Source organism: Pelophylax lessonae (assembly GCF_965119305.1).
Source record: "Pelophylax lessonae genome assembly, chromosome: 13".
Lineage (NCBI taxonomy): Eukaryota > Metazoa > Chordata > Amphibia > Anura > Ranidae > Pelophylax > Pelophylax lessonae.
Window position 1 is genome coordinate 15,471,392 of NC_138780.1, and position 26,159 is coordinate 15,497,550.

General features: G+C 45.8%; 2 protein-coding genes across 2 annotated transcripts in view; both read left to right on the forward strand.

Moving 5' to 3' along the window:
- UBQLN4 (ubiquilin 4) overlaps positions 1-6,573 on the forward strand; it is a 34,560-nt gene extending 27,987 nt beyond the window's left edge. The window contains exons 7-11 of the mRNA XM_082242934.1: positions 1-2; positions 634-717; positions 1,895-2,010; positions 2,589-2,748; positions 5,610-6,573. The exon at positions 1-2 is cut by the window's left edge and continues 138 nt beyond it. Coding sequence (XP_082099060.1) covers positions 1-2; positions 634-717; positions 1,895-2,010; positions 2,589-2,748; positions 5,610-5,762 — 515 coding nt within the window. The 3' untranslated portion in view covers positions 5,763-6,573. The remainder of the gene's footprint in view (positions 3-633; positions 718-1,894; positions 2,011-2,588; positions 2,749-5,609) is intronic.
- Positions 6,574-8,434: 1,861 nt separating this feature from the next.
- Positions 8,435-9,656, forward strand: LOC309569065 (malate dehydrogenase, cytoplasmic-like). Its single transcript, XM_082274827.1, has one exon. The coding sequence runs from the start codon at positions 8,487-8,489 to the stop codon at positions 9,483-9,485; it is 999 nt and encodes a 332-aa protein (XP_082130953.1). The 5' UTR covers positions 8,435-8,486; the 3' UTR covers positions 9,486-9,656.
- Positions 9,657-26,159: the final 16,503 nt, after the last annotated feature.

Below are 26,159 nucleotides of genomic sequence, written 5' to 3' on the forward strand. Positions count from 1 at the left end.
AGGTTAGTCCGTCATTCATCTGTTTTGTGTACGATTGGATTGCATGTGATGGACTATATTATATATTTAGACCCTGTATACAAGCGTATTTTCTGCCCCTAAAACGCTCAAAAAGCCAAAACCCATTTCATTTCAATGGCCCTGTTCACATGTGAGCGTTCTGTTGCCTGAAGCTCATGAGCTGCTTTTTGGCAGATTACAAGCATTTTACAGCTTCAGGTGTTTTTATTTTGCCAAAATATAGTGTGTATGTGTATATATATATGTGTGTGTGTGTGTATATTTAAAAAAAAAAAAAGATGAGCTCACATAGGTTTATTTTATATATATATATGTATATGTGTGTGTGTGTATGTGTATATATATATATATATATATATATATATATATATATATATATATATATATATATATATTATAATTTTTTTGTGGCTATATAGATTTATTGAATTTTGTACACGTAGTTGGATGCATAGGAGTTCTAGCTGCTTCCTATAGTATATAGAGTTGAGTATTAGATGGCTTATACATAGGGATAGTGCGCAAAGTTTTTTCATAGGTTCATTGTAATGACATTATTCTATAAATTTTCTGTATCAGTTATTACCCAGCGTGATGTTTATTCCCTTCCAGATGATCGGTAATAATCCTATTCTGGCTGGTAACCCCCAGCTCCAGGAACAGCTTCGACTTCAGCTGCCCGTCTTTCTACAACAGGTAATGGGTTTGTGGCCTGCACCTTCCATGAGGTCTTTCCATCTCTGATTTTCTTTCTCGTACGGTCTTTGGGACAGGGACTTGTAAAGTGCATAATGTTCACTTAAAGTTGTTATAAAGCCTCAAGGTTTTTCACCTTAATGCATTAGGGTGAAAAGTCTTCTGTGCTGAAGTTCCCCCCAGACCCCCCCCCCCCCTTTTTCCTTACCTGGGCCCGATCTGATCCAGCGATGTGCAAGAGCTCAGTGCCTCCAGCCGCTGTTTCTCTCCTCATTGGACAGATTGCTAGCAGCAGGAGCCATTGGCTCACACTGCTGTCAATCAAATCCAGTGGCGCAGGGGTGAGTCCCACTGTCTGTGTCAATGGACGCAGCAGCGGGGCTCGGGAGCCCCTAGGGCAGGGGTAGGCAACCTTGGCTCTCCAGCTGTTCTGAAACTACAAATCCCATCATGCCTCTGCCTTGGGGAGGCATACCTGTGGCTATCAGTCTTGCAGTTCCTTATGGGACTTGCAGTTCTACAACAGCTGGAGAGCCAAGGTTGCCTACCCCTGCCCTAGGGGAAACTGCTTTCAGTGAGGGCACACGACAAAGAGGAGAACACGAGAATAAGAATTGTGCCTGCTTGCTCCTGATTTGGCTCTCCAGCTGCTGTCAATCACAGCCAGTGAGGAGGGAACGCGGGGTAGGGCTGAGCCGTGCTCTGCGTCTTATGGACAAGACGCAGAGTGCAGCTCAGCCCTACCCCGCGTTCCCTCCTCGCTGGCTGTGATTGACAGCAGCTGCAGCCAGTGGCTCCTGCTGCTCCATCTCAGCCAATGAGGAGGGAAAGACCTGGAAAAGCCGCAGCTCTAGTGCACATTGCTGGATCAAGATTGGGCTGGGGTAAGTATTAGGGGGTGCTGCGGTTGGAGCTGCACACTGAAGATTTATTCCGTACAGTATATTACCAAAAGTATTGGGACGCCTGCCTTTACACACACCTAAAAAAAAAAAAAAAAAAAAAGAATTGTGATTGAACAACCGAAACAGCCATTAATGTGAATTATTTTCTAAGTCTTTGATCATTTAGCTGTTTTTGTGTGTTTTGCGCTCCTTTTGTACAAAGTAGGAAACTGTAATCTGTTCTACACGGCACCATTTTCTATTCATGTCACCAATGTTCTATTTCTCCACAGATGCAGAATCCTGAAGCTCTTTCTGTCATTTCCAATCCCCGAGCCATGCAGGCGCTTCTCCAAATCCAGCAAGGCCTTCAGACTTTACAGACGGAGGCCCCTGGCCTGCTATCCAGGTGAGATCAATCATTTCCAGTTCATGGCGGAAGCAGCTAAATGCTGCCCTGAAGGGATGTTTAGCATATTCGTTCCCTAGGAAGTAATGACATCACAGGGGCGGGAAGCTTCACTGCTTAAGAGCTAACAATTACCTGTTGAGGTAGTGGGGTGCATTTCTTTGGAAATGTTTCATAATACAACATGGCTGCCTTTGAGTGGAACACCAAGGAGCGAGAGGGGGAGTGGGGGTGAGACGGGGGGGGGGTGAGGGAGGGCTGGAAGAGAGAGGGGGTGGGGGAATTAGCTCAGCCTGCAGTCCCTCCTGTGCCCCCCCTGAGGGTAGGTGTGTGCGGTGCACCTACCTCTCGCCCGTCCTCATCCTCTAGGCCCTCTGTGGTTTCCCAGCAATGTGTTCCCCCAATGCATGCTGGGAAATGTAACTTCATGTTCATACTGTGGTAGGCTGATCATTGGTTTTATTTTAAGCTTTGCCCATGTTTTAGCTTTACAACACGGAGTGAATTGGACCTCGGGAGCCTCCGGTGTTCCTTTTTATTCTGAATTAGATTTTTATCTTCGGTTTTGGTTTTTTCAGTATCCCCGGAGTGCCGCCGACGTCCAGCGGAAGCACAGCCCCCGACAACACCACCACCCCCTCCTCACCCAGCAGTGCCTCTCCAGCAGGGGGCAGCAGCAGTGCTCAACAACAGATGATGCAGCAGATGATTCAGCTCCTCGCAGGAGGGAGTGCACCGGTAAGATGGCTGGAATTGCAACAACTGTTCTTGTGTTTTTAGAAATTTTGCCATCTACGCTGGGTAGAAGTGACCTGTCCCTTTTTTACACTGGGTTGAAGTGACTTGTCCCTTTTTACACTTGTTTAGTCCCTTTTTACACTGGTTAGTAAGGGTCTAGTCCCTCTTTACACTGGGTAGAAGTGTCTAGTCCCTCTTTACGCTGGGTAGAAGTGTCTAGTCCCTCTTTACGCTGGGTAGAAGTGTCTAGTCCCTCTTTACGCTGGGTAGAAGTGACTAGTCCCTCTTTACGCTGGGTAGAAGTGTCTAGTCCCTCTTTACGCTGGGTAGTAGTGTCTAGTCCCTCTTTACGCTGGGTAGAAGGGTCTAGTCCCTCTTTAGGCTGGGTAGAAGGGTCTAGTCCCTCTTTAGGCTGGGTAGAAGGGTCTAGTCCCTCTTTAGGCTGGGTAGAAGGGTCTAGTCCCTCTTTAGGCTGGGTAGAAGGGTCTAGTCCCTCTTTAGGCTGGGTAGAAGGGTCTAGTCCCTCTTTAGGCTGGGTAGAAGGGTCTAGTCCCTCTTTAGGCTGGGTAGAAGGGTCTAGTCCCTCTTTAGGCTGGGTAGAAGGGTCTAGTCCCTCTTTAGGCTGGGTAGAAGGGTCTAGTCCCTCTTTAGGCTGGGTAGAAGGGTCTAGTCCCTCTTTAGGCTGGGTAGAAGGGTCTAGTCCCTCTTTACGCTGGGTAGAAGGGTCTAGTCCCTCTTTACGCTGGGTAGAAGGGTCTAGTCCCTCTTTACGCTGGGTAGAAGGGTCTAGTCCCTCTTTACGCTGGGTAGAAGGGTCTAGTCCCTCTTTACGCTGGGTAGAAGGGTCTAGTCCCTCTTTACGCTGGGTAGAAGGGTCTAGTCCCTCTTTACGCTGGGTAGAAGGGTCTAGTCCCTCTTTACGCTGGGTAGAAGGGTCTAGTCCCTCTTTACGCTGGGTAGAAGGGTCTAGTCCCTCTTTACGCTGGGTAGAAGGGTCTAGTCCCTCTTTACGCTGGGTAGAAGGGTCTAGTCCCTCTTTACGCTGGGTAGAAGGGTCTAGTCCCTCTTTACGCTGGGTAGAAGGGTCTAGTCCCTCTTTACGCTGGGTAGAAGGGACCAGTTCCTCTTTACGCTGGGTAGAAGGGACCAGTTCCTCTTTACGCTGGGTAGAAGTGACCAGTTCCTCTTTACGCTGGGTAGAAGTGACCAGTTCCTCTTTACGCTGGGTAGAAATTACCAGTTTGTGGGTTGCATAGGGTAATGCGGGAATGGGTTGATTTACTACGTTAGACAAAGATGAAATATGCAGCTTTGAAATGAGGTAAAGATAATTTGACACTTTTTGCTGCCTAGTATTAGGTAGGGATGTGGAATTCCAGCTTAAACCCTAACAGCTTTAACTACTCTTAAAAATTCTTCCCTCCTAATACCTATGCCACCTAAGCTGTGTAAGAAAGATGTGTATACTTGCCTATTTTCAAGCCAGTCAGGTGATCAGGGCTCCCCTGTGTCTGCCAGCGCCGCTGCAGGGGAGAGGAAGGAGCGCTGACCATGGTTGGGCCATTGAAGCCTGTGGGTGGTGATACTGCTCTGGGCTTTACCAGCTGTTTGTTGGAGTGAGGTCTCCTCTCCCCTGATCAGGGCTCCCCTTTGTCTGCCAGCGCCGCTGCAGGGGAGAAAGGAGCGCTGACCATGGTTTGGCAATTGAAGCCTGTGGGTGACGTTAATGCTCTGGGCTTTACCAGCTGTTTGTTGGAGTGAGGTCTCCTCTCCCCTGATCAGGGCTCCCCTTTGTCTGCCAGCGCCGCTGCAGGGGAGAGGAAGGAGCGCTGACCATGGTTGGGCCATTGAAGCCTGTGGGTGGTGATACTGCTCTGGGCTTTACCAGCTGTTTGTTGGAGTGAGGTCTCCTCTCCCCTGCAGCCGCTGCTGGCTTACTCAGGGGAGATCACGTGACTGGTGCAGCCTGAAAATGGGTAAGTATATACATCTTTCTTACAGAGGTTAGCATAGATGTTGAGATGGGAGGGGGCAGTTTTAGGAGTAGTTAGGGTTAAGCTTGCCCTATATAGCTCCAATTTTGGCTGCTTCCTGCTAAATTTGAGTACTCTGTGGTCCGGTTGACTGGCTGAAGTCCATTTTTCAAATCGTTGAAGTCTGATGGTAATGTGTTACCTGAATAGTGCATGCATCCAATCAGATTCAGTCATTGGCTGTCAGAATGCAATAGCAGATAGGGAGATCCTTCTATAGTGGCAGAATCTATTCTAATTCTTTTGTTCAGCTTGTGTCCTATGAGAGATATGTGGTTGCATATCCTTAAAAAAGGTGTGTATAATATAAATAAATACATATTTTTTATATATATATATATATATATATATAATATATATATATATATATATATATAATTTTTTTATATATATATTTTATAAATTTTTTTATATATATATTTTATAAAAAATTTTATATATATATTTTATAAATTTTTTTATATATTTTTTTATATATATATTTTATATATATTTTTACATATATATTTTATATATTTTTTTTATATATATATTTTATATATTTTTTTTATATATTATTTTTTTTTTATTATTATATAGTAAAGCGCTGTGTAAATTGACAGCGCTATACAAGTACCTGAAATAATAATTATATATATTTTATATACAGATGTATAGATATATCTATATCCATCTATGTATATGTGTATGTATGTATGTATGTATGTATGTATGTGTGTGTGTGTGTGTGTATATATATATATATATATATATATATATATATAATATATATCATATTTTCTTTACTCCCTCAAATATATGGTTAACCTTACTGTTCTCACTTTCCAGGGGCAGACACCAGAAGTTCGTTTCCAGTCCCAGTTAGACCAGTTAAACGCCATGGGCTTCATAAACCGCGAAGCCAACCTGCAGGCGCTTATAGCAACAGGCGGAGACATCAATGCAGCCATCGAGAGACTGTTGGGCTCCCAGCCCTCCTAATGACAAAGACCACCCCCCTCTCCTAATCCGGACAATGCAGGAACACGCCAAATCCCAACAGTACCATCCCGGCCCTTGTACTGGCCTCAGCCGCCGAGCATCATGGGAAGTGGCCAAGCCTCGCTGCTGACAGGATAACACCGCCGAATTGGACTTCCCTGCTTTTTTTTCCTGAAGAGGGCGCTCAGTGGCGCAGTCTGTACTCATCATCTCTTCCTTGCCCTGCAGGGTGTGAGCCGTTTGGTAATTCGCCTCGGCCTCCCTACTTCCCAATTTCAGCTCCGCATTAATCCCGTGGCAGCCGCCCTCGCTGTTAATACACAGGACAGTCTACACCCGCTACTAGTGCTAATTGCTCATAATTATTTAACTCACTAATCTACAGTTGACTGCTCGGCGGATATTGCGAAGCCTCAAAAACGTGTAGAATTTTTTTTTTTTTCCAGCCCCCATCTTTCTTTCTGTTTTTTTTTTTTATTTTGTTTTTTTTTTTTTTTTTTTTAACCTCTTTTGCCCTAACTAAGTGAATTCTTATTTTCATTAGAATTTGATTTTAACAATGAACCAAATGTTTTATTTTTTCCTGAACTTACGCACAGACAACAGCTAAGCACGAATAATCTCGGGGGCCTTGCAGATAATTGCTGTATCCCCACCCCCCAGTAAAACAGTCAGAAACTTGGTCAGAGCATCTTCTGGTTTTATTAACTGGATTCTTTTTCCGTACTTCTTTTTCTTTTTTTCCCCTCTCTCTCTTTTCTCTGTGCGTAAGATCGTGGTCACTAAAAGCATCTTGGCAAAATGGCGTTTGTGTGTTTCTGTCTCGGGGATGGAGGGAGGGTTTTATTAAATGATTTAACTTTTGTGGGAGAGTTTCAAGTAGAGTTCCAGCTTAAACCTTTTTTTTTTTTTTTTTTATTTATTTTTTATTTGCATATAAAAATTTACAGGAATATTTCCCGAAAATGGGATTTCACATATACACATTCATTCATATAGAAAAGCAGTATTCAAATGCTATAAATACATATTTTCCCCTTTTCTTCCCCTCCCTGCTTAACCTAACCTAATCTTCAAAATGTTTCCCCGCCCCCCCCCCCCCCCCGCCTAACACCTATGTTGAGTAACCTGTCTAAAAAGAAAAAATTATTTCTCTTTCGTTCATTGACGGACACAGTTCCTGATTCTTCTTAACCATTGGGTTATACTGCCCCCTACAGGAGTAGGAAACTAGGCAGAAAAAGGTTTATTGAAAAAATCACCATACTAGGTACTCAAATTTGCATGAAATAAAAACAGCACTGGATAAACTCTCAAGGGCTCAGTATGTCCGAAAATCTGGGCGGAAAGGCACCGGTGTTGTCCGGAGATCCGTGTCTGATCCTGGGGGACACTGCGGCGCCTCCGGCCGCGGACTTCCGGGTTGAGCGTGGAGTGTGGACGTGATGACGTAGGCGACGCGTTGTCGGAGCTACGCTCCTTCAGAGGCCTGAGGAAGGAGCGTAGCTCCGACAACACGTCGCCTACGTCATCACGTCCACACTCCACGCTCAACCCGGAAGTCCGCCGCCGGAGGCGCCACACTGTCCCCCAGGGTCCGGATATCGCCGATCTTACGATCAGACACGGATCTCCGGACAACGCCGGTGCCTTTCCACCTAGATTTTCGGACATACTGAGCCCTTGAGAGTTTATCCAGTGCTGTTTTTATTTCATGCAAATGTGAGTACCTAGTAAGGTGATTTTTTTCAATAAACACAGAATCATACTGCACTTAGAGTGGCGCTTGTCTTCTCTTCCAGTACCTGCAAGTTCATCTTCTTTCCTTGTGATTAAGTTGCCTTCAAGTTGCACAGACCTGCTGTTTTATGGACTTATGGACTTTTTAGTAACCCTCAATGTTCGGTTCTGCCTTACATGTCCCCCATAGCATGTTCATTGAGGTTTGCCTCTAAGTTCCTGTTGCGCCAGTACATCTGTTTGTTTAGAAAAAGGTTGATTACGCCTATGGGCAGTCCCAGGGGGTATACACCCACTCTCAGCTATACGCACTCTGCCTAGTCAGGAGTCCCAGTGGTCCAGAATCAGGAGCTGTCTGTCAATGAACGAAAGAGAAAATGGGATTTTTGACTTCCCGTAAAATCCAATTCTCTGATGTTCATTGACTGACACAACAACCACCCCTCTGTGGAGTTGGCTTTCTCCTGACACAGCTTGTAACAAAACGGAGTGCCTATAGCTGAGAGTTGAGAAGAGGGAGACAGGCTCAGATGGTAAGGCACCACGTCCCAAATGTATATGTAAGGAGAAAGGAGAGAACGTGGGAGGGGCGCATAAAAGGGACTTTCTAATAGGGTGCTGTCATTAGACAAATATAAAGAGATATTATATATATATAAAAAAGTATGAATAATTTTATTGGAACAAAAAAAAAACATAAAATGTATACTGTATTCAACAAGACAAAACAGTATTACAGCATAGATTTAAAAACAAAGAAATACAAGCCATATTGTAATAAACTGAATATAGATGGTAATGTCATATCTTACACAGGGGCTAATAGAAACTATAGACCCTTAACCAGCCAGAAGTGGAATCCCCTGGTTAGTATCTGTGTAAAGACCGATGATGCCCACTCTTCACAGAAGCTTCATCCAGGAGAGTCACCTCTTTCCTCCTTCCTTAACCGGCCTGTCTATCAGCCTCTACATAACGAACGCTATGGCTCAGCCTATAAGAGTCCTGGTAACTGGAGCTGCTGGTCAGATTGCCTACTCTCTGCTTTATGGAATTGCAAAAGGGGATGTTTTCGGCAAAGACCAGCCATTGGAGCTTGTACTCCTGGATATTACACCTATGATGGGAGTATTGGGAGGAGTTGTAATGGAGCTCCAAGACTGCGCCCTGCCTCTGCTTAAAGATGTCATAGCTACAGACAAGGAAGATGTAGCCTTCAAAGACCTAGATGTTGCTGTTCTGGTGGGCTCCATGCCAAAGAGGGAAGGGATGGAAAGAAAAGACCTGCTGAAGGCCAATGTTAAAATTTTTAAATCCCAAGGTGCTGCTCTTGACAAATACGCCAAGAAGTCCGTGAAGGTGATTGTGGTGGGCAATCCTGCAAACACCAACTGCCTGACTGCCATGAAGTCTGCTCCATCCATCCCTAAAGAGAACTTCAGCTGCTTGACCCGTCTAGATCACAATAGAGCCAAAGCTCAGATTGCAAATCGCTTGAAGGTAGCAAATGATAAGAATGTGATCATCTGGGGAAATCACTCCTCTACCCAGTACCCTGATGCTAGTCATGCTGTTGTCCATCTCCAAGGAAAGGATGTGCCAGTGTTTGATGCAGTGAAGGACGACAGCTGGCTTAAAGGGGAATTCATCTCGACTGTTCAGCAGCGTGGTGCTGCTGTTATTGCAGCAAGAAAGTTATCCAGCGCTATGTCGGCTGCCAAAGCCATTTGTGATCCTATTTGCGACATTTGGTTTGGAACCCCAGAGGGGCAATATGTGTCCATGGGTGTTGTTTCAGATGGAAACTCATATGGCGTGCCTGGTGATCTCCTGTACTCCTTCCCTGTTGTCATCAAGGATAAAAACTGGAAGATAGTTGAAGGCTTAAAAATTGATGATTTCTCTCGTGGAAAGATGGATCTAACAGCCAAAGAACTCCAAGAGGAAAAAGATACTGCTTTTGAGTTCCTTTCAATTGCATGACTAGAAACAGGTTCACAAATGCACTTAACCAATGAAAATGTTAAAAGTAGTCTTTAAGTTTTAGTATCAAGTGCTATTTATGTCTAAAATGGTCAATTCTAGCAAAATCCACTCTCACATCTGAGTTTTGTACTTGTGACTAGTTCAAGTCATTCCTGGTGGTAGTGAAAAAAAAAAAGACCGATTGATGCCCAAAACTTTAGCCCGACGTGTTTCACGGCAACCGCCGCTTCCTCAGGGGCAGTTGAGGGTTTTATACAAGCATCAGTTATGATTACTAGAAGAAAAGTGTACAACATATGTATGAGAAATAGTACATGTAAATGTTGTAAATATTATAAGCATACATCATATTGCATAACCTAATCAATGGTCAAAGGGAAAGGATGATGTATGCTTATAATATTTACAACATTTACATGTACTATTTCTCATACATATGTTGTACACTTTTCTTCTAGTAATCATAACTGATGCTTGTATAAACCCCTCAACTGCCCCCGAGGAAGCGGCGGTTGCCGTGAAACACGTCAAGCTAAAGTTTTGGGCATCATCGGTCTTTACACAGATACTAACCAGGGGATTCCACTTCTGGCTGGTTAAGGGTCTATAGTTTCTATTAGCCCCTGTGTAAGATACGACATTACCATCTATATTCAGTTTATTACAATATGGCTTGTATTTCTTTGTTTTTAAATCTATGCTGTAATACTGTTTTTTGTCTTGTTGAATACAGTATACATTTTGTTTTTTTTGTTCCAATAAAATTATTCATACTTTATTATATAATATCTCTTTATATTTGTCTGACGGCACCCTATTAGAAAGTCCCTTTTATGTGCCCCTCCCACGTTCTCTCCTATAGCTGAGAGTTAGTGTATACCCCCTGGGACTGCCCATAGGCGTAGTCAAGTTTTTTCGTGCCTAGTGTCCTACTACTGACGGGCACAGCTCCTGATATTCATAACCATTGGGTTATGCTGCCCCCTACAAGAGTAGGACACTAGGCAGAAAAGATTTCTGGCTTCACCCATGGGCAGCCCCAGGGGGTATACTCACACTCTCTGCTATAGCCACTCCTTTTTTTTTTATTCTGCCTAGTCAGGAGTAAGGACCATTTTCCTTGCTGGGATCTTTGGTCCTGGCAAAAAATTTTTAGATAGAAAGTTTTTTTTTTTTTCTCCTGGAGTTTCTCCTGTGAGATCTACAATCAAATGCTGGACTGGGCGAAGGACTGAATAATCTAAATCCAGTGGTCACCCCAATCTGGCCAGCGAACACTGCAGACCTCAGCTCCACGCTAAGTCGTCTGCGATATAGCCCAACTGGATGCAGGCTGGCTTGCGAGTTAAACGCCTCGCAAGATCGCATACAACCGGGTCTTGGCCCGAGTCGCATCGTTCCTCCTGGCCGACATCCCCCCATTTCGTTGGAGAAGGGTTCTGTGTGGAGCGTTGCCCATCTGGTTCTTGGTATGGTGAGTAGCTGTCCCCCCCCCTCTCCACCTGGAGGGTTTTGGGGTGGACGTGGGCCCCTCCTTGGGACTGTCGGACCCCTGGCTTCCCCTCCTTCCCGCATGGCACTCCCCCTTTGCCAAGTCCCTCATCCTGCGCCCCCCCTCCTTTCCACGCTGGGACTATTTGGGTTGCCTGGCCACTTTCCTGGGATGGGGGTGCACTGCCGGCGACCAGCCGATTGATTATACGGAGGGTGGGGGGTCCTGACTGGATCTGTCCTGAAGGCCTGGTCTCCTTCCTGGGTCCCTGTAAGCCTTGTGGTGCTGCCATTTTGTTGTAGCCTGTGTGTTTCTATACACAGTGGCCATGTTTGTTTGTGTAGTCCAATGGCCATTTTGTCATTGGAAATAGTGGTGGCCGTGGAACCCTGGGGCTGGCGATTTTGGCAGCAGAAGCTCCCTCATCCCCTGGTGCTGACTCCTGGATCATTTTACTTCCTGATCGCTGCACGCGTAGTGCAGATTCTCCAGGTGGCTGCAGGTGCCTATTTCTGTGGGTGGTGAGTCTGGTGGGGTCCTCTCCCTCTCTGCTAAGGATCGCTTTGTGCCTGGTGACTGAGTGGACCCAACTATTCATTCATCCATCCATGCACTGACAGCGGTCCTGGAGTCCCTTGTGTCATGGGTGGAGGTGACTTGCGGGCAATGGGCGAGCAAAACGTGCCCTGCCTCATCAGATCCTGAATTTGATTTGGCCACTGCGGACGTGGTTCACTCTGCTGGGTCTGCAACCATGCTCCCAGAATCCTCTGTTAGTGAGGATGATTCCTCCACGTCTGTGACCGTGCCCGAAAAGGCACCGGTGGATGCACTGATTGCATCTGTGCATGAGACCCTGAAGATTGAGGATGCAGCTGAAGCTGCGACTGAGGCACAGGTGCCCTTTAGCACTCACAAGCCATTCAAAGTGGCAAAGGTGTTTCCTTTCTCTGCCTATTTTGACAGAATTGTCGCTAAAGCGCGGGGACGACCAAAGCATCCCCATGGGTCCTTAAGCACTTTACTAGGCATTAAACCCTATGAGGAGTCCCTTCTTAAGAAGTGAACTGTGCCACCCACCGGTGGTGGACCCTCCAGTTTCCAGATTAAGCAAGGCAACCATGATTCCGGTTGAAGAGTCCCCGGCTTTTAAGGATCCGGCTGACCGGAAGGCGGAGGCTGTGGCCCACACTATGTACATTCTGGCTGGTTCGGCAATGAGGCCGGTATTCACCATTGCCCTAGTGTCGCAAACTGACCGAGTGGGCTAAGCTCTTGCATGTGACCTGGAGGGGGAATATCTCCCCCTTGTCTTTGGCAGACCAGCTGGTCCAGGGGCTGCAGTTTATCTGTGATACCTCTTTTGATGCGGCTCCCCTGATGGCTCGCCTCTCTGTTTTGGCAGTGGTCCATTGGCGTGTTTTTTTGGCTAAGTGCTGATCTGCGGACCAGACTTCAAAAAGGGCCTTGACTGATCTTCCTTTTCAAGGAGATCGCCTGTTTGGAGCTTCCCTTGATGACATCATTAAAGGACTCACAGGGGAAGAGTATTTTTCTTCCGCAGGCTACTAAGGGCAAGGAACCTCATTGTAGATGTGGGCCTTCATTCTCAGCTCATAAGTTTATTTATTTTTTTTGTCACTCAGGGTCGACTGACAAGGGCTTGAAGCCTTTCAGGGCCTCTTCTGGAGGATCCAAACGAACCTGGTCTGGCAAGCCAGGGTCAGGTTTTTCCAGAACCGGGGACAAGGCTGCTTCCGCATGAAGATGCGTCCTCACCCGTATTGGGGGGGGGGGGGGGGAGAGAAAGTCTGCTGGTTTCCAAACCCATATACTTCCGGGTGCAAGACGAGCGGGTCCACAGTCATTCGGTCTGGCTACAAGATTGATTTTCTCTCTTGTCCCCCGACAAGATTTTTTCCTTCCAACTTGCGCCTGTCCTCAGACTGTTTACAGGGCCTGTTTGGGGTGGTACAAGACCTGTTCCTTCAAGGGGTGATTGTCCCTGTTCTGACCTTGGAACGTTTTCAGGGTTTTTACTCAAATCTGGAAGGAAGGCAAAGTGCGTCTGTTCCTGGACCTCAAGGCGCTAAACTGCTTTGTGCGGGTACTGAAGTTCAGGATGGAGTCCATTCGAACAGTGCTGGCATCCCTGCGTCAGGGGGTATTTCCTTGCCTCTATCGATATCAAGGATGCCTACTTTTACATTCTGAAATGTGCCAGTCACCAGCGTTTTCTTCTCTGCTTTGCTGTGGGAGAGGAGCATTATCAGTATGTGGCGTTACCCTTTGGTGTCGCCTCTGCTTCACAAGTGTTAGCCCCGGTGCTAGCTTTGTTACACCAACGGGGGATTGTGGTACTGGGCTACTTGGACTTTCTCCTTCTGCAAGCGGAGTCTCCCTCTACCCTGGTGGAGAACCTTGAGATCACAATATGAACTCTGCGGGAGTTTGGCTGGATTCTGAATTTTCCGAAGTCTGCTCTGGTTCTGTCCACAAAGCTGGATTATCTTGGCCTGACTCTGGACTCGGCCTTAGCCAGAGTGCTCCTTCCTCTGAACAAACTCCAGAAATTACAGGCTGCAATTTACCTCCTGCTGTCCAACAAATGGTCATCCCTCTGGACTTGCATGTGGGTTCTGGGCCTGATGGTGTCTACCGCTGAGGCGGTTCCGTTTGCACAGTTCCATACAAGGTCCCTGCAAAGGGAAATTCTGACCAAATGGATCAAGACTCAACAGTCTCTGGACAATCCGATCCGGCTGAGTTGGGGCACGGAGTCCCTGATATGGTGGCTTTGTTCTCCGGCTGGGAAATTCCTTCCTCCCCTTGTATTGGACAGTGGTCACCATGGATGCCAGCTTGTCTGGCTGGGGAGGCGTCCTCGGCAAGCATTTTGCTCAAGGTATCTGGACGCTGGAAGAGTCCAGACTCCCAATCAATGTCTTGGAACTCTGAGCAATCAGACTGTGTCTGGATCATTGGACGGATCAACTTCAGGGTTGTCTAGTGCGCATTCAATTGCACAATGCCATGGCCGTGACTTATGTCAATGACCAAGGGGGCACTAGTGTCCTGGGGGTAGTTGGCATTCTAAGGTGGGCAGAATGTTTTGGTCCATCCCTCTCCACGATACACATTCCTGGGGTGGAAATTGGCAGGCGTTGGACCACGGCGAGTGCTCCCCTCATCGAGCGGTGTTTTCTTCAGCTGTGTCTCCGGTTGGGCAACCCCGAGGTGGATCTGTTCGCTTCTCGGCTAACCAGAAAGGTGCAGAGCTTTGTGGCTTGTGCAAGGAATCTTCTGGCGGACGCCATAGTTGCGCTAGTGGCCCTGTGGGGTCAGTATCTGATTTACGCCTTCCCTCCTCTCAAGCTCCTGCCAAAACTTCTATGCAGGATCGAGGCAGAAGGTATTCCGGTCATCTTAGTCAGTGGTCCTCAACCCTGGCCTACAGGGCCCACTAACAGGCCAGATTTGCAAGATAACTGAATTACATCCCAGGTGATATAATATGCTGCTTAGTGATTGCAGTACTCTAGTCTGCATCTCCCCAAGGTAATACCTAAAATCTGGCCTGTTAGTGGGCCCTGTAGGCCAGAGTTGAGGACCACTGATCTTAGTGGCTCTGAACTGGCCTTTCTGGGCTTGGTATGCTGATCTGGTGCAGCTGGTTGCCGACGTTCCTTCGGCAGCTTCCTCTCAGGGGATGATCTTCATCATGCTTTACAGTCGCTTGCTTTGACGGATTGGCTGTTGCCACAGGGGGTTGAACAGAAATTGGCCTTGAGTACCATCAAGAGCCAGGTGTCGGCTTTGGTGGTCTTTTTCCAACAACCTTTGGCGACACACTCCTGATGTGTACCTTTCTTCAGGGTGTCCGACATTTGGTTCCTCCAGTGCGGGTGCCTCTTAATTTGTTGCTTTCAGCTCTACAGAAGCCTCCCTTTGAAAATATTCGGGAGATTCCCCTGCTTACCATGTCTCAGAAGGTGGCTTTTTTAGTGGCTATCAGTTCTGCGTGCAGGATGTCGGAACTGGCGGCGTTATCCTGTTGTTCACCTTACCTGGTGATTCACAAGGATAAGGTGGTTCTTTGCCCCTGTCTGTCGTTCCTTCCAAAGGTTGTCTCTGATTTTCATTTGAATGAAGAAGGGTGGACTTCCCTGTGTCCCAGGCCTAAACATCTGAAGAAAATTGCCTTGCATGTGGTCCGGGCAATTAGGCTGTACCTGGCAGCTAGAGTCTTTTAGGAAGTCAGACTCTGTGCTCAAGGATGGACCTTGAAGGGTTGTTTACTTCCTTTGCGACCATATCCAGATGGATCAGACAGACGATGGTTCAGGCCTATTCCATCAGAGGTCAGGCTCCTCCTTTCCCTGTCAAGGCCTACTCTACTAGGACGCTTAGTGCCTCTTGGGCTTTCTGTCATCAGGCGTCAGTGACTCCTGAGGTTTGCAAGGCAGCCACCTGGTCGTCGGTGCACACTTTTACAAAGTTTTATAAAGTGAATGTGTTGGAATCTGCGGCTGCTTTTTTTGGCTACAAAGTTTTGCAAGCTGCTATTTAACAAATCCTCTTTGAGGGTGTGTTTTTTTTTTTTTTTTTTTTTCTTGTTTTTTTTTTTTCTTGTTTTTTTTTTTTCTTGTTTTTTTTTTCAGGTGGACTCCAGTTGTGTGGTTGAGCTCTTGTTGCCTGTTTGGCTGTTTAGCCTTGGCAATTTTTTTTGTTGTTCCCACCCCTCCTGTTTAACACTGATTTTGGACATCCCAATGGCTATGAATACCAGGAGCTGTGTCTGTCAGTGAACGAAAGAGGAAATGGGATATTTGACTTCCGTAAAAACATTTCTCTGATGTTCATTAATGGACACAGCACCCACCCCTCGGTGGAGTTAGAATTCTGACACTGCTTGTAACAAAACTGAGTGGCTATAGCAGATAGAGGGAGTATACCCCCCGGGACTGCCAATGGGTGTAGCCAGAATTCTTTTTTGCCTAATGGCCTACTCCTGTATGGGGCAGTATAACTCAATGATTATGAATATCAGGCTCTCTGTCCATCAATGAACATCAGAGAAATTGATTTTACGGTAAGTCAAAAATCCCATATGTATAGAAAGACTTTCTCTCCCCCCCCCCCCCCTGTCACACCACTTAGCATCCTGCTGGCGCATGTGCTCCAGCTTCCCTTTGTCAGCTAGTTGTAGCTGCAGGGGAGAGGATGAGTCATGGAAAATGGATGGGCCATGGGAACCTATGAGTGATGTCACTGCTGAAGTTCCCGGTCATTGTCCGAGTGCTTTCTCCTCTCCAGCTCACTGACACGGGCTCATATACCCCACCAGAGTGAGCTGAAAATAGGCAAGTATATACGGTACTCTTTTTAACAATTTAGTCAGGGTAGGTGTTGGCAAAGGAGAGGGGCTGTTTTAAGACTAAGTTTAGGCTGAATTTCTACTTTGTCTTCATAGTGTAATAAAATTATTAGCCCCCACTTACCACCCTCCTTAATCACATTGAATCTTCTTCTGGAAACATTTTTTAAAAGATGTGTGGATCCAGTGCTGTTATTCCTCTAGTATCCATGTGCTTTGCAGGGCCTGCAAAAAAAGGGCATTTCCCATGATGCAGTGGGAAAGGGGAGGGGGGTGAGAGCGTTGATCGGGCTCACTGGTTAAGGCCAGTATGCAAAAGTGACACGTGAGTTACCTCTGTGTAGTCAGACGAGGGCAGTGCACACTGGGGATGGAGATCTTCTGGACTCGGGCCGTACACACTGGAGATGGAGATCTTCTGGACTGGGGCCGTGCACACTGGAGCCGGAGATCTTCTGGACTGGGGCCGTGCACACTGGAGACGGAGATCTTCTGGACTCGGGCCGTGCACACTGGAGCCGGAGATCTTCTGGACTCGGGCCATGCACACTGGAGACGGAGATCTTCTGGACTCGGGCCGCGCACACTGGAGACGGAGATCTTCTGGACTCGGGCCGCGCACACTGGAGACGGAGATCTTCTGGACTCGGGCCGCGCACACTGGAGACGGAGATCTTTTGGACTCGGGCCGTGCACACTGGAGACGGAGATCTTTTGGACTCGGGCCGTGCACACTGGAGACGGAGATCTTTTGGACTCGGGCCGTGCACACTGGAGACGGAGATCTTTTGGACTCGGGCCGTGCACACTGGAGACGGAGATCTTTTGGACTCGGGCCGTGCACACTGGAGGCGGAGATCTTTTGGACTCGGGCCGTGCACACTGGAGACGGAGATCTTTTGGACTCGGGCCGTGCACACTGGAGACGGACAGCTTCTGGACTCGGGCCGTGCCCACTGGAGACGGAGATCTCCTGGACTCGGGCCGTGCCCACTGGAGATGGAGATCTCCTGGACTCGGGCCATCCTGCATTGTGTATATGAGTGTTTCTCAACCTTTTTCCAGTCAAGGCACACTTTCAAATTTTAGACAATCTTGAGGCACCCTTTAAAATTATGGACAGCCTGGAGGTACCCTATTATAAAATGTAAAAAGCTATTCTAATAGTTTTACATCCACACATGTAGAAAACCCAATATTTGAGGTGGCTTATTCTTCCAAATCCAATACACTTTTGCACACTGGTACTGACTAGTATTTCAGTGTTTCTCTTCTTCCTCAGTTTTTTTTTTTCCCCAGCACTCAGCAAATGTAAGCCCCAGCACTGACTGAGAGGGGCATTTACGAATCAAAAAAGGATGCTGTGCAGATGGACAACATCCTCCTTATCAACTGCTGATGTCATTGGATGTGGCAGCTAGACGGTCGTAATAGTGCACAATAAAAACCTGTGGCTTTGGTAGCTATAAGGCTGGCTTCATCCACCTGCTGGCTTGTCAATGATTTTTGGGCAATTTTTAGGCATTTTGCCAAGGCACCCCTGAAGAAACCTCCTGGCACCCTGGTTCAAGAGGCTGGTGTATATTATGTCTGACTGTATACGAGAAGGAAGTTTTTGTACACCAAACCAAAAATAGTGCAATGCACCTATCTCCTGCTCTCTGAGAGGTGACCTTCTGACCATCCCGAGCCACACATGTGCGGCTACTGGAGACCTAACGCTTTGCTTCTCCTGGATGCTTCGGTCTTGCAGCCCCTTTAAGACCAGGGTAGTCTGGGACCACTGCAATCAAAAGACAAACACAAGGGCGAACTGGCCCAGCGCATTATCCTCCATAAAGGATAAAGAGATAAAAAATACAAATGAGTTCTTGGTATGTGCATAACAAAATTATATGTTGCCATCCGTGTCAGAAACTGAAGATATACCATCAGCAAAGGCTTGAGATGGTCTACGCATTTCGAGGCCTAACCTCTTCCTCAGAGCCTGAGCCTTTTTGTAGGCGACTGAAGGACTGCACTGAGCTGCTGCAGCACTTAGAAATGTCTACCATTCTGGAAAGAGGTACTATGTTAGTTTAACCACTTAAGGACTGCCCGCCGCATATATACTGCAGCAGGCAACCCCTCCTGCACGAACTGACGTAGGGGTACGTTGGTTGCGGGAGTGGTGCTGGGGGGCGAGCGCGCGGCGGCGCGCTCCCGTCATCACTCGGCAGCGGGGATGCCGATGCATAGGGCCGGTGGCTGCGATTCCCACCGGCCACCCGCGATCGCTCCCCGCTGAGAGAAAAGGACGGGCAGCTGTTGTAAACACAGCCGACCGTTCTTCTCTCTGAAATGATCACAGAGCGCTTGTCATCCTTCTAAATAGGATCACAGGTCTCTGTAATCCATTTCAAAAGCCCCTCCCCCCACAGTTAGTAAACACGCCCCTAGGCTTACATTTAACCCCTTGATCATCAACTAGGTTAACCTCTTCCCTGCCAATGTCATTATTACAGTAACAGTGCATGTAGGATCACAGGTCTCTGTATTTATTTCAAAAGCCCCTCCCCCCACAGTTAGAATCACTCCCCTAGGCTCACATTTAACCCATTAATCACCCACATTGGTAACCCCTTCCCTGCCAGTGTCATTATTACAGTTACATTGCTTATTTTTAGCACTGATTACTGTAGCAATGTCACTGGTCCCCCCCCAAAAATGTCAGTTAGGGGGCCGATCTGCCCTCCGCAATGTCACAGTCCCGCTGAAAATCGCAGATCGCCGCCTTTACTAGTAAAAAATAAAAATGACAAATCTTTCTCCTAGTTTGTAGCCGCAATAACTTTTGAGCAAATCAATCAAAATAGGCTTATTGCGATTTTTTATTTTTTTTTTTTTGACCAAAAATATGTAGTAGAATACAAATTGGCCTAAAAGGATGAAAAAATTTTGATACTTACTTTTTTTTTTTTTTCTTGGGAATGTTATATAGCAGAATGTGAAAAATATATATATATATATATATTTTTTTTTTCCAGAATTGTTGCTCATTTTCTTTTTTTTATAGCGCAAGAAATAAAAATTGCACAGGTGATCAAATTCCACCAAAAAAAGCTCTATTTGTGGGAAGAAAAAGGACATCAATTTTATTTCGGTACAGCGTCGCAATTTTCCGTTTAAAATAATGCAGTGCTGAATTGCAAAAAAATGGCCTGGTCATTAAGGGGGAAAATTTTGTATATGTGTATTAAAGTAGCGTTCCAGGCTCCAAGTCTAAAACGGCTCCCACCCCCCCAATAGCCCACCTGCAGTAGGAGGATGCTTATACAGTACTTACCTATTCTCAGAGCTCTCCGGTCTCCAGCATGTTTAGCCTTAGTTTGATATAGACTGGAATTCTACTTTAAGAAAGAAAGCTTAGTTCCAGATCCTATCCTCCAACATAGATACTCAACTCTGCTTCCTATGAATGGGCTGTATAATAATATAAAAGAAAAAAGGTGTAGTGCTTAGGCTAATCCAAACAGTCCATAAATAACACTTGTTTGCAGATCTGGGGGAGTGAGTTGATTAATCAGGCAGAAGTACAGATGAAACCCACCACCAGACACCGATCACACTGCCTCTTACCCTCCAGCTGATTCTGATAGAGCATAAAATATCCCACAGTAGACTCAGCCAATATCCGTCAATGCTGGGAACGACACTCCAATCCTTTTCGCAATGATACTGTCTCCATATAGTTCACAAGCGTTGTATAGGTTATGTTACAAACCACAAAGATGGGCTCTGCGTCCCGAAGCATGATGACGTCACAACTAATGCGTTTCGTCAGTGATGACGTCGTCGGGGCGTGGCTACTGCGCGACCTCACGCTCCTCTGTGCAGGAACTTCCTGTAATAAATAATAATACTCCACACGTTTTCTTCCTTTACATTTTTATTTAACTTACAAATTCACAATCTGCTTTATTAAAAATTGACATTTTGTGCTAATAGACAAAGGTGGGAAAGTCTTTTCCTGTTTGTGACACCCATCATCTTCTGAAATGGGATCCCCCTCTTGGTCTATGTTCACACAGGAAATGGAAACAGGAGTATGTAACCCTTGTGTTTGGGGGGGGGGGCATCCTTCTTGCGTTCAGAATCTGATCCTACAGGAAAGTAATGAACCACTGAAAGGTTTCCCCCCCCCCCCCCCCCATGATCAGACCATTTTTTGTTTTTCGGCACTGTGCTACTTTTAACTGTCAATTGCGCAGTTTTTTTTTTTTTTTTTAATTATATAAACAAAAAAAGACTTTTCTCTTTCGTTCAATGACGGACACAGCTTCGTATCTTTTTTTTTTTTTCAATATCTTTTTATTATTTTATAATCATTATGCAAACAGTTTATACAATTTATACAAATCTTTTATGCAAATCTTCTCCTTTTCCGATGACATAGCAGTTTACCATCCACCCACAGCTTCATATCTTCATTGACCGTTGGGTTGAGTTATGCTGCTCTTCCTAGGAGCCAACGGTCAATGAAGATATGAAGCTGTGTCCATCAATGAACATCGGAGAAAAGGATTTTAGGGTAAGACAAAAATCCATTTTCATTTGTAACCACTTGCCGGCCGCCCACTGCATATATACGGCAGCAGGCTGGCTCGGCTGAGCGAATTGCCAAACCTGTACGGCGATCCTTGGGACTAGGCAGCGGGGATGCCGATCCATGGCAGTTATCGCCACCGGCCACCCGCGATCGCTCCCCGCTGAGAGAGAAGGACGGTCTGCTGTTGTAAACACGTCAGACCGGTCTCTCTGAAATAATGAAAGAGTGCCTGTGATCCTTCTATATAGGATCAAAGTCTCTATGATCATTCCACAAGTCCCTCCCCCCACAGTTAGAAAACACTCCCCTAGGCACACAATTAACCCTTTGATCACCCCTAGGTTAACCCCTTCCCTGCCAGTGCCATTATTACAGTAACAGTGCATATTTTTAGCACTGATTACTGTAATAATGTCACTTTCCCCCCCCCCCCCCCCCCAAAAAAAATGTTAGTGAGGGGTCCAATCTGTCCGCCACAATTTCGCAGTCCCGCTAAAAATGGCAGATCGCCGCCATTACTAGTAAATAAAAATGACCTAAATCTTTCCCCTAGTTTGTAGACGCGATAACTTTTGCACAATTATAGTCAAGAACACCAATTGGTGCAAGGTCAGCCATTTTGGGTATTTCTTGACTGAAGTTGGTCTTTTGGTGAACACCATATCTGTTGATCATGTTGATATGGAGCTGCCCAGCTTGGTGCACTCAATTAGTCCTGGCTTTTGGAGAGCCCTTGACAGGGAAAAAAAATTTCAGACCAAGAGTCCCCTTTAAACACTTGTTTGAAGAAATTCTTATAGGCATGAACACCAGTCGGTGCAAGGTCAGCCATTTTGTCTCTTTGACTGGAAGGAGAGAGCTTTCCGGGCAGTGTGGAGACTAAGATTTGCTGTTTGCCTGTTTATATCAGAAACAACAAAATCACTAGTCTTCCATACCGACCAAGAAACCGATATCTGGCTTTCAGCAACGATGGAGAGGTAACTATTTAGTATTCCGTTGACACAGATTACATGAGAACATCAGACTAAACAGAATTTCATAGTAAACAGGCTAAAAAAAAGGGGATTTTTTTTTTTTTTCTGGTCTCCGATGCGGACTTACATCAAAGGTTTTGCTCTGTCACCATTTACTTTCCCAGCAGTTGTATGGCATTTGCTGCAGACAACAGCAGAGTTTTCATAACGGCTTCAGATTGTAGTACAATTTTCTTCGAAGGTAAGTTAAGAACCAAGAACAAAACTGTAGGGATAATACTTGTTCCTGGTCAGTTGTGTCAAAACTTGGATGGAAGCTAGTATCTTCAAGAGCAAGTGCCAGACCTCTTCTATTTACTTGATGGGTAAGTCAAAGATCAAGAATAAAAATGTAGGGCCAATACTTGATCTTGGGTAAATGACTCACAGTTGATGGAAACCATGAAAACTTGTACCTTTTAAGAACAAGCTCCAGGGCTCTTATCCTAATTATTTATAAGTATGTGAATGACCAAGAACAAGAATGTGGAACAAATACTTCCATGTTCTTGGTCAATGACTCACAGTTGTGTCAAGACTTGGATGGAAACCATGGAAGCTTGTACCTTCAACAGAGAATTCCAGAGTTCTTCTATTTACTTGATGGGTAAGTCAAAGACCAAGAACAAAAATGTGGAGATAATACTTGATCTTGGGTCAACGACTCACACTTGTGTCAAGACTTTGACGGAAACCATGGAAACTCGTACCTTTAGGAACAAGCTCCTATTTATTTATAAGTATGTCAATGACCAAGAACAAGAATATGGAGCTAATACTTCACATTCTTGGTCAGTGACTCACAGTTATGTCAAGACTTGGATGGAAACCATGGAAGCTTGTGCCTTCAAGAACAAGCTCCAGAGCTCTTCTCTTATTTACTTGATAGACAAGTCAATGACCAAGAATGAGAATGTGGAGATAATACTTGATCTTGGGTCAACGACTCACAGTTTTGTCAAGACTTTGATGGAAACTTGTATTTAAGAAAAAGCTCCAGAGCTCTTATCCTATTTATTTATAAGTATGTCAATGACCAAGAACAAGAATGTGGAGTTAATACTTCACGTTCTTGGTCAGTGACTCACAGTTATGTCAAGACTTGGATGGAAACCATGGAAGCTTGTGCCTCCAAGAACAAGCTCCAGAGCTCTTCTCTTATTTACTTGATAGACAAGTCAATGACCAAGAATGAGAATGTGGAGATAATACTTGATCTTGGGTCAACGACTCACAGTTGTGTCAAGACTTTGATGGAAACTTGTACCTTTAAGAAAAAAGCTCCAGAGCTCTTATCCTATTTATTTATAAGTATGTCAATGACCAAGAATGTGGAGTTAATACTTCACGTTCTTGGTCAGTGACTCACAATTATGTCAAGACTTGGATGGAAACCATGGAAGCTTGTGCCTTCAAGAACAAGCTCCAGAGCTCCTTATCTTATTTACCTGATACTTAGGTCAATGACCAAGAACGTGGAGCCAATACTTCATGTTCTTCGTCTGTGACTCACAGTTGTGTTAAGAAGCAAGTTCCAGAGTGCTGCTTACTTGTTAGGTAAGACAAGAACATGAATATAGGGTCAATACTTTATCTTGGGTCAGTGACTCACAGCTGTGTCGAAACCAGGATGGTAGCTTGCCAGAACAAACTCCAGAGCGCTTCAATTTATTTAATGGGTAAATCCATGAACAATAATGTGGAGCGAACACTTCATATTCTTGGCCATGACTCACAGTTGTGTCAGGACCTTTATTGAAGCCCCATCAGTTGCAGCTCCCATTGTTCTGCCCTGAATGGTTCCTTTTCAAATTACCATTGTTCCGGGTATGGGAATTTAGGCTTAAACATTTTTGGCACAATTAACTTGTGTGGACAATGGGGGGGGGGGGGGGGGGGGAGAAATCTCTTCTTAGATAGTTGCCACTAAAGTGGGGTATACACTAGTAGAAAATCTGCCGAAAATTCCCGCCCGAGGTGAAATCGTCAGATTTTCGGCTAGTGTGTACACAACTTTCAGCAGCCGATTCTGATATTTTCAACGGAAAAAAAACAGAGGGACAAACACCAAAATTTTTATCGTCCGTCCCCAGACAACCAATTTTCGTTTAATGTGTATGCAGTACGTCCGTGAAAAATCGGATACGAAAGGCCGCGCATGATCTGAAGTTGCTGATAAAAATAAAAATCGGACGAGAAATTTCGTGAACATTTATGCACTGTCAACTAAAAACGGTTGTGAATGCGAGCATGAGAGAGAAAAATCTGAGGATATTTCGTCCGATTTTCGTCAAGTGTGTATGGCCCTTAAGATGGGTTTCTCTACCGAAAGTTCTTTCTAGACGACGCTAACTTTTTGGATTCCCTTTACTTTTGGGCTGAGTGACAATGGTCACTAGAACAAAGTTTCAACTATGGATTTACCATGGTGAACCAACACCAAAGAACTGGGGGTGCCGCTCCAGGCATCCATACGCCCAGATCCAGCGACTCACACTGAGGGTATATGCAGTATGAAGAAAAGAGATCCCTGGAAGCTGCAAACCATTGCAACTCAACAAACTCAAATCAGCCCCAGCCTGATTTGTCAAGGCCACACCCCCAACTTGTTTCACCCCAGGCTCACAGGGCTTAGTAATGGAACTCCATGATTAAGTCCTGTGGGTGGGGCAAAACACATCAGTGGCATGGCCTGAACGGCGCTGAGGTGGGGCTTCTTTTCCTCTGTTGGGTTGTGATGGTGTGTGGCATCTGTGTCTCTCTTTTCTTCATAGTGCTGTTCTACAAATTAGTCAAACGTCATTTGTTAATCCTTCATCTCCATTTCTAGCCACGTCTCCTCCTTGCTGACATAGGAGGGCAGTGACCGTCACAGGATGGGCAATGTTGTTGGGTATGTGTGTATTTGTGATTGACTAATTTACTTCTTTATGATGACCAAGGGGCGCCCAAAGGAAGCATAATTTAGTCTTAGGTAACATACTGGTGGTAGGTTAAGGGGAATCTATGGGGGGCCTGTTGAGTGACCAGAAACCTATTTGGCCTGAACACTACATGGGCTGCTGTTGCTCAACTGCATTAAATATCATGTGATCTTGCAGCACTTTGATTGGCTCATTTTGTCCTGCTGTGCGTTGCCGGTACAGTTTGTGTTTCCCATAGGACGGAAGATCACTTAGAATGTATGAAATAGAGCTGTTGCTGAAGAAAAGACATCAAGACGTACAGAATGGAACGTTTGAAGCCATTATTCTGCAAAAAAAGGTTTCATCGCCAATAGATTGCCTGAGGCACGTTTCCAATGATTAGAGCCAATGCCTGAGGCATACGTACCATGCGTGAGCGCTTATCCGCCTGTGTAGGCTTAATTAAATATTTACCTTGCATGAAGGGAAAAAAAATGACAATGTTAACCATTTTCTGCTGGATCTCTGGCTATAAAACATTGACGAGTCTTCTAAAACGCACAACAGGTCCTCTATACCGCGAGCTCACCTTTGCAACGCATCTAAAATAAATAAATGAGAGTATGATTGCATTAGATGGGCTGATACATCTTACTTGGATATATGCGTAATTTACAGGTTATGTTTAGAGATGAGTTTCTGAAAAATTGTATCCATTTTGGTTTGGCCAAAATTTTTTTAAAAAATTAGTAAACTTCCAAAATTCAGCATTTCACAACTAGAAAATCCATTAAAGTCAACAGAATCCCAACCAGGCCCCCGAAAAATTGTGTATTACAGACAGTGGTGGCTGGTGCTCCCTGGCCCGGGGGGCGGCCGATGGACCACACCATACCCCCCCCCCCCGGGACCACACTAGCCCGCATACCTTATCCCCCCCCCCCTCCCCATGGTTGCCAGCTCACTCACCCAGGACATGTGGAGGGCAGTCAGCAGCAGCGGCTTCCCCCTCGGTCTCCTGCGTCTCCTCCCTCCTCCTCCTCGGCCAATGGCATGGCTTCTCCTTTCGGCCAATTGAGAAACGGGTCCCAGGATCCGCTTCCTGATTGGCCAGGAGGAGAATCCGTGTAACAATAGCGAATATTAATTCGCTATTGTCACACAACTGGGTGGGCTCAGGGCGCAGTGCTCTGCGCCCAGAGCAAACCCTTTTTGAAGCCAATTAGAGCCTCTGGCTCTAATTATGGGCTGCGAAAGAAAAAAAAACCCATTGGAATCCATGCGTCCGGCAC

Coding starts and splice junctions, on each gene's coding strand:
- LOC309569065 (XM_082274827.1), top strand. CDS start 8,487: ATGGCTCAGCCTATAAGAGTCCTGGTAACTGGAGCTGCTGGTCAGATT.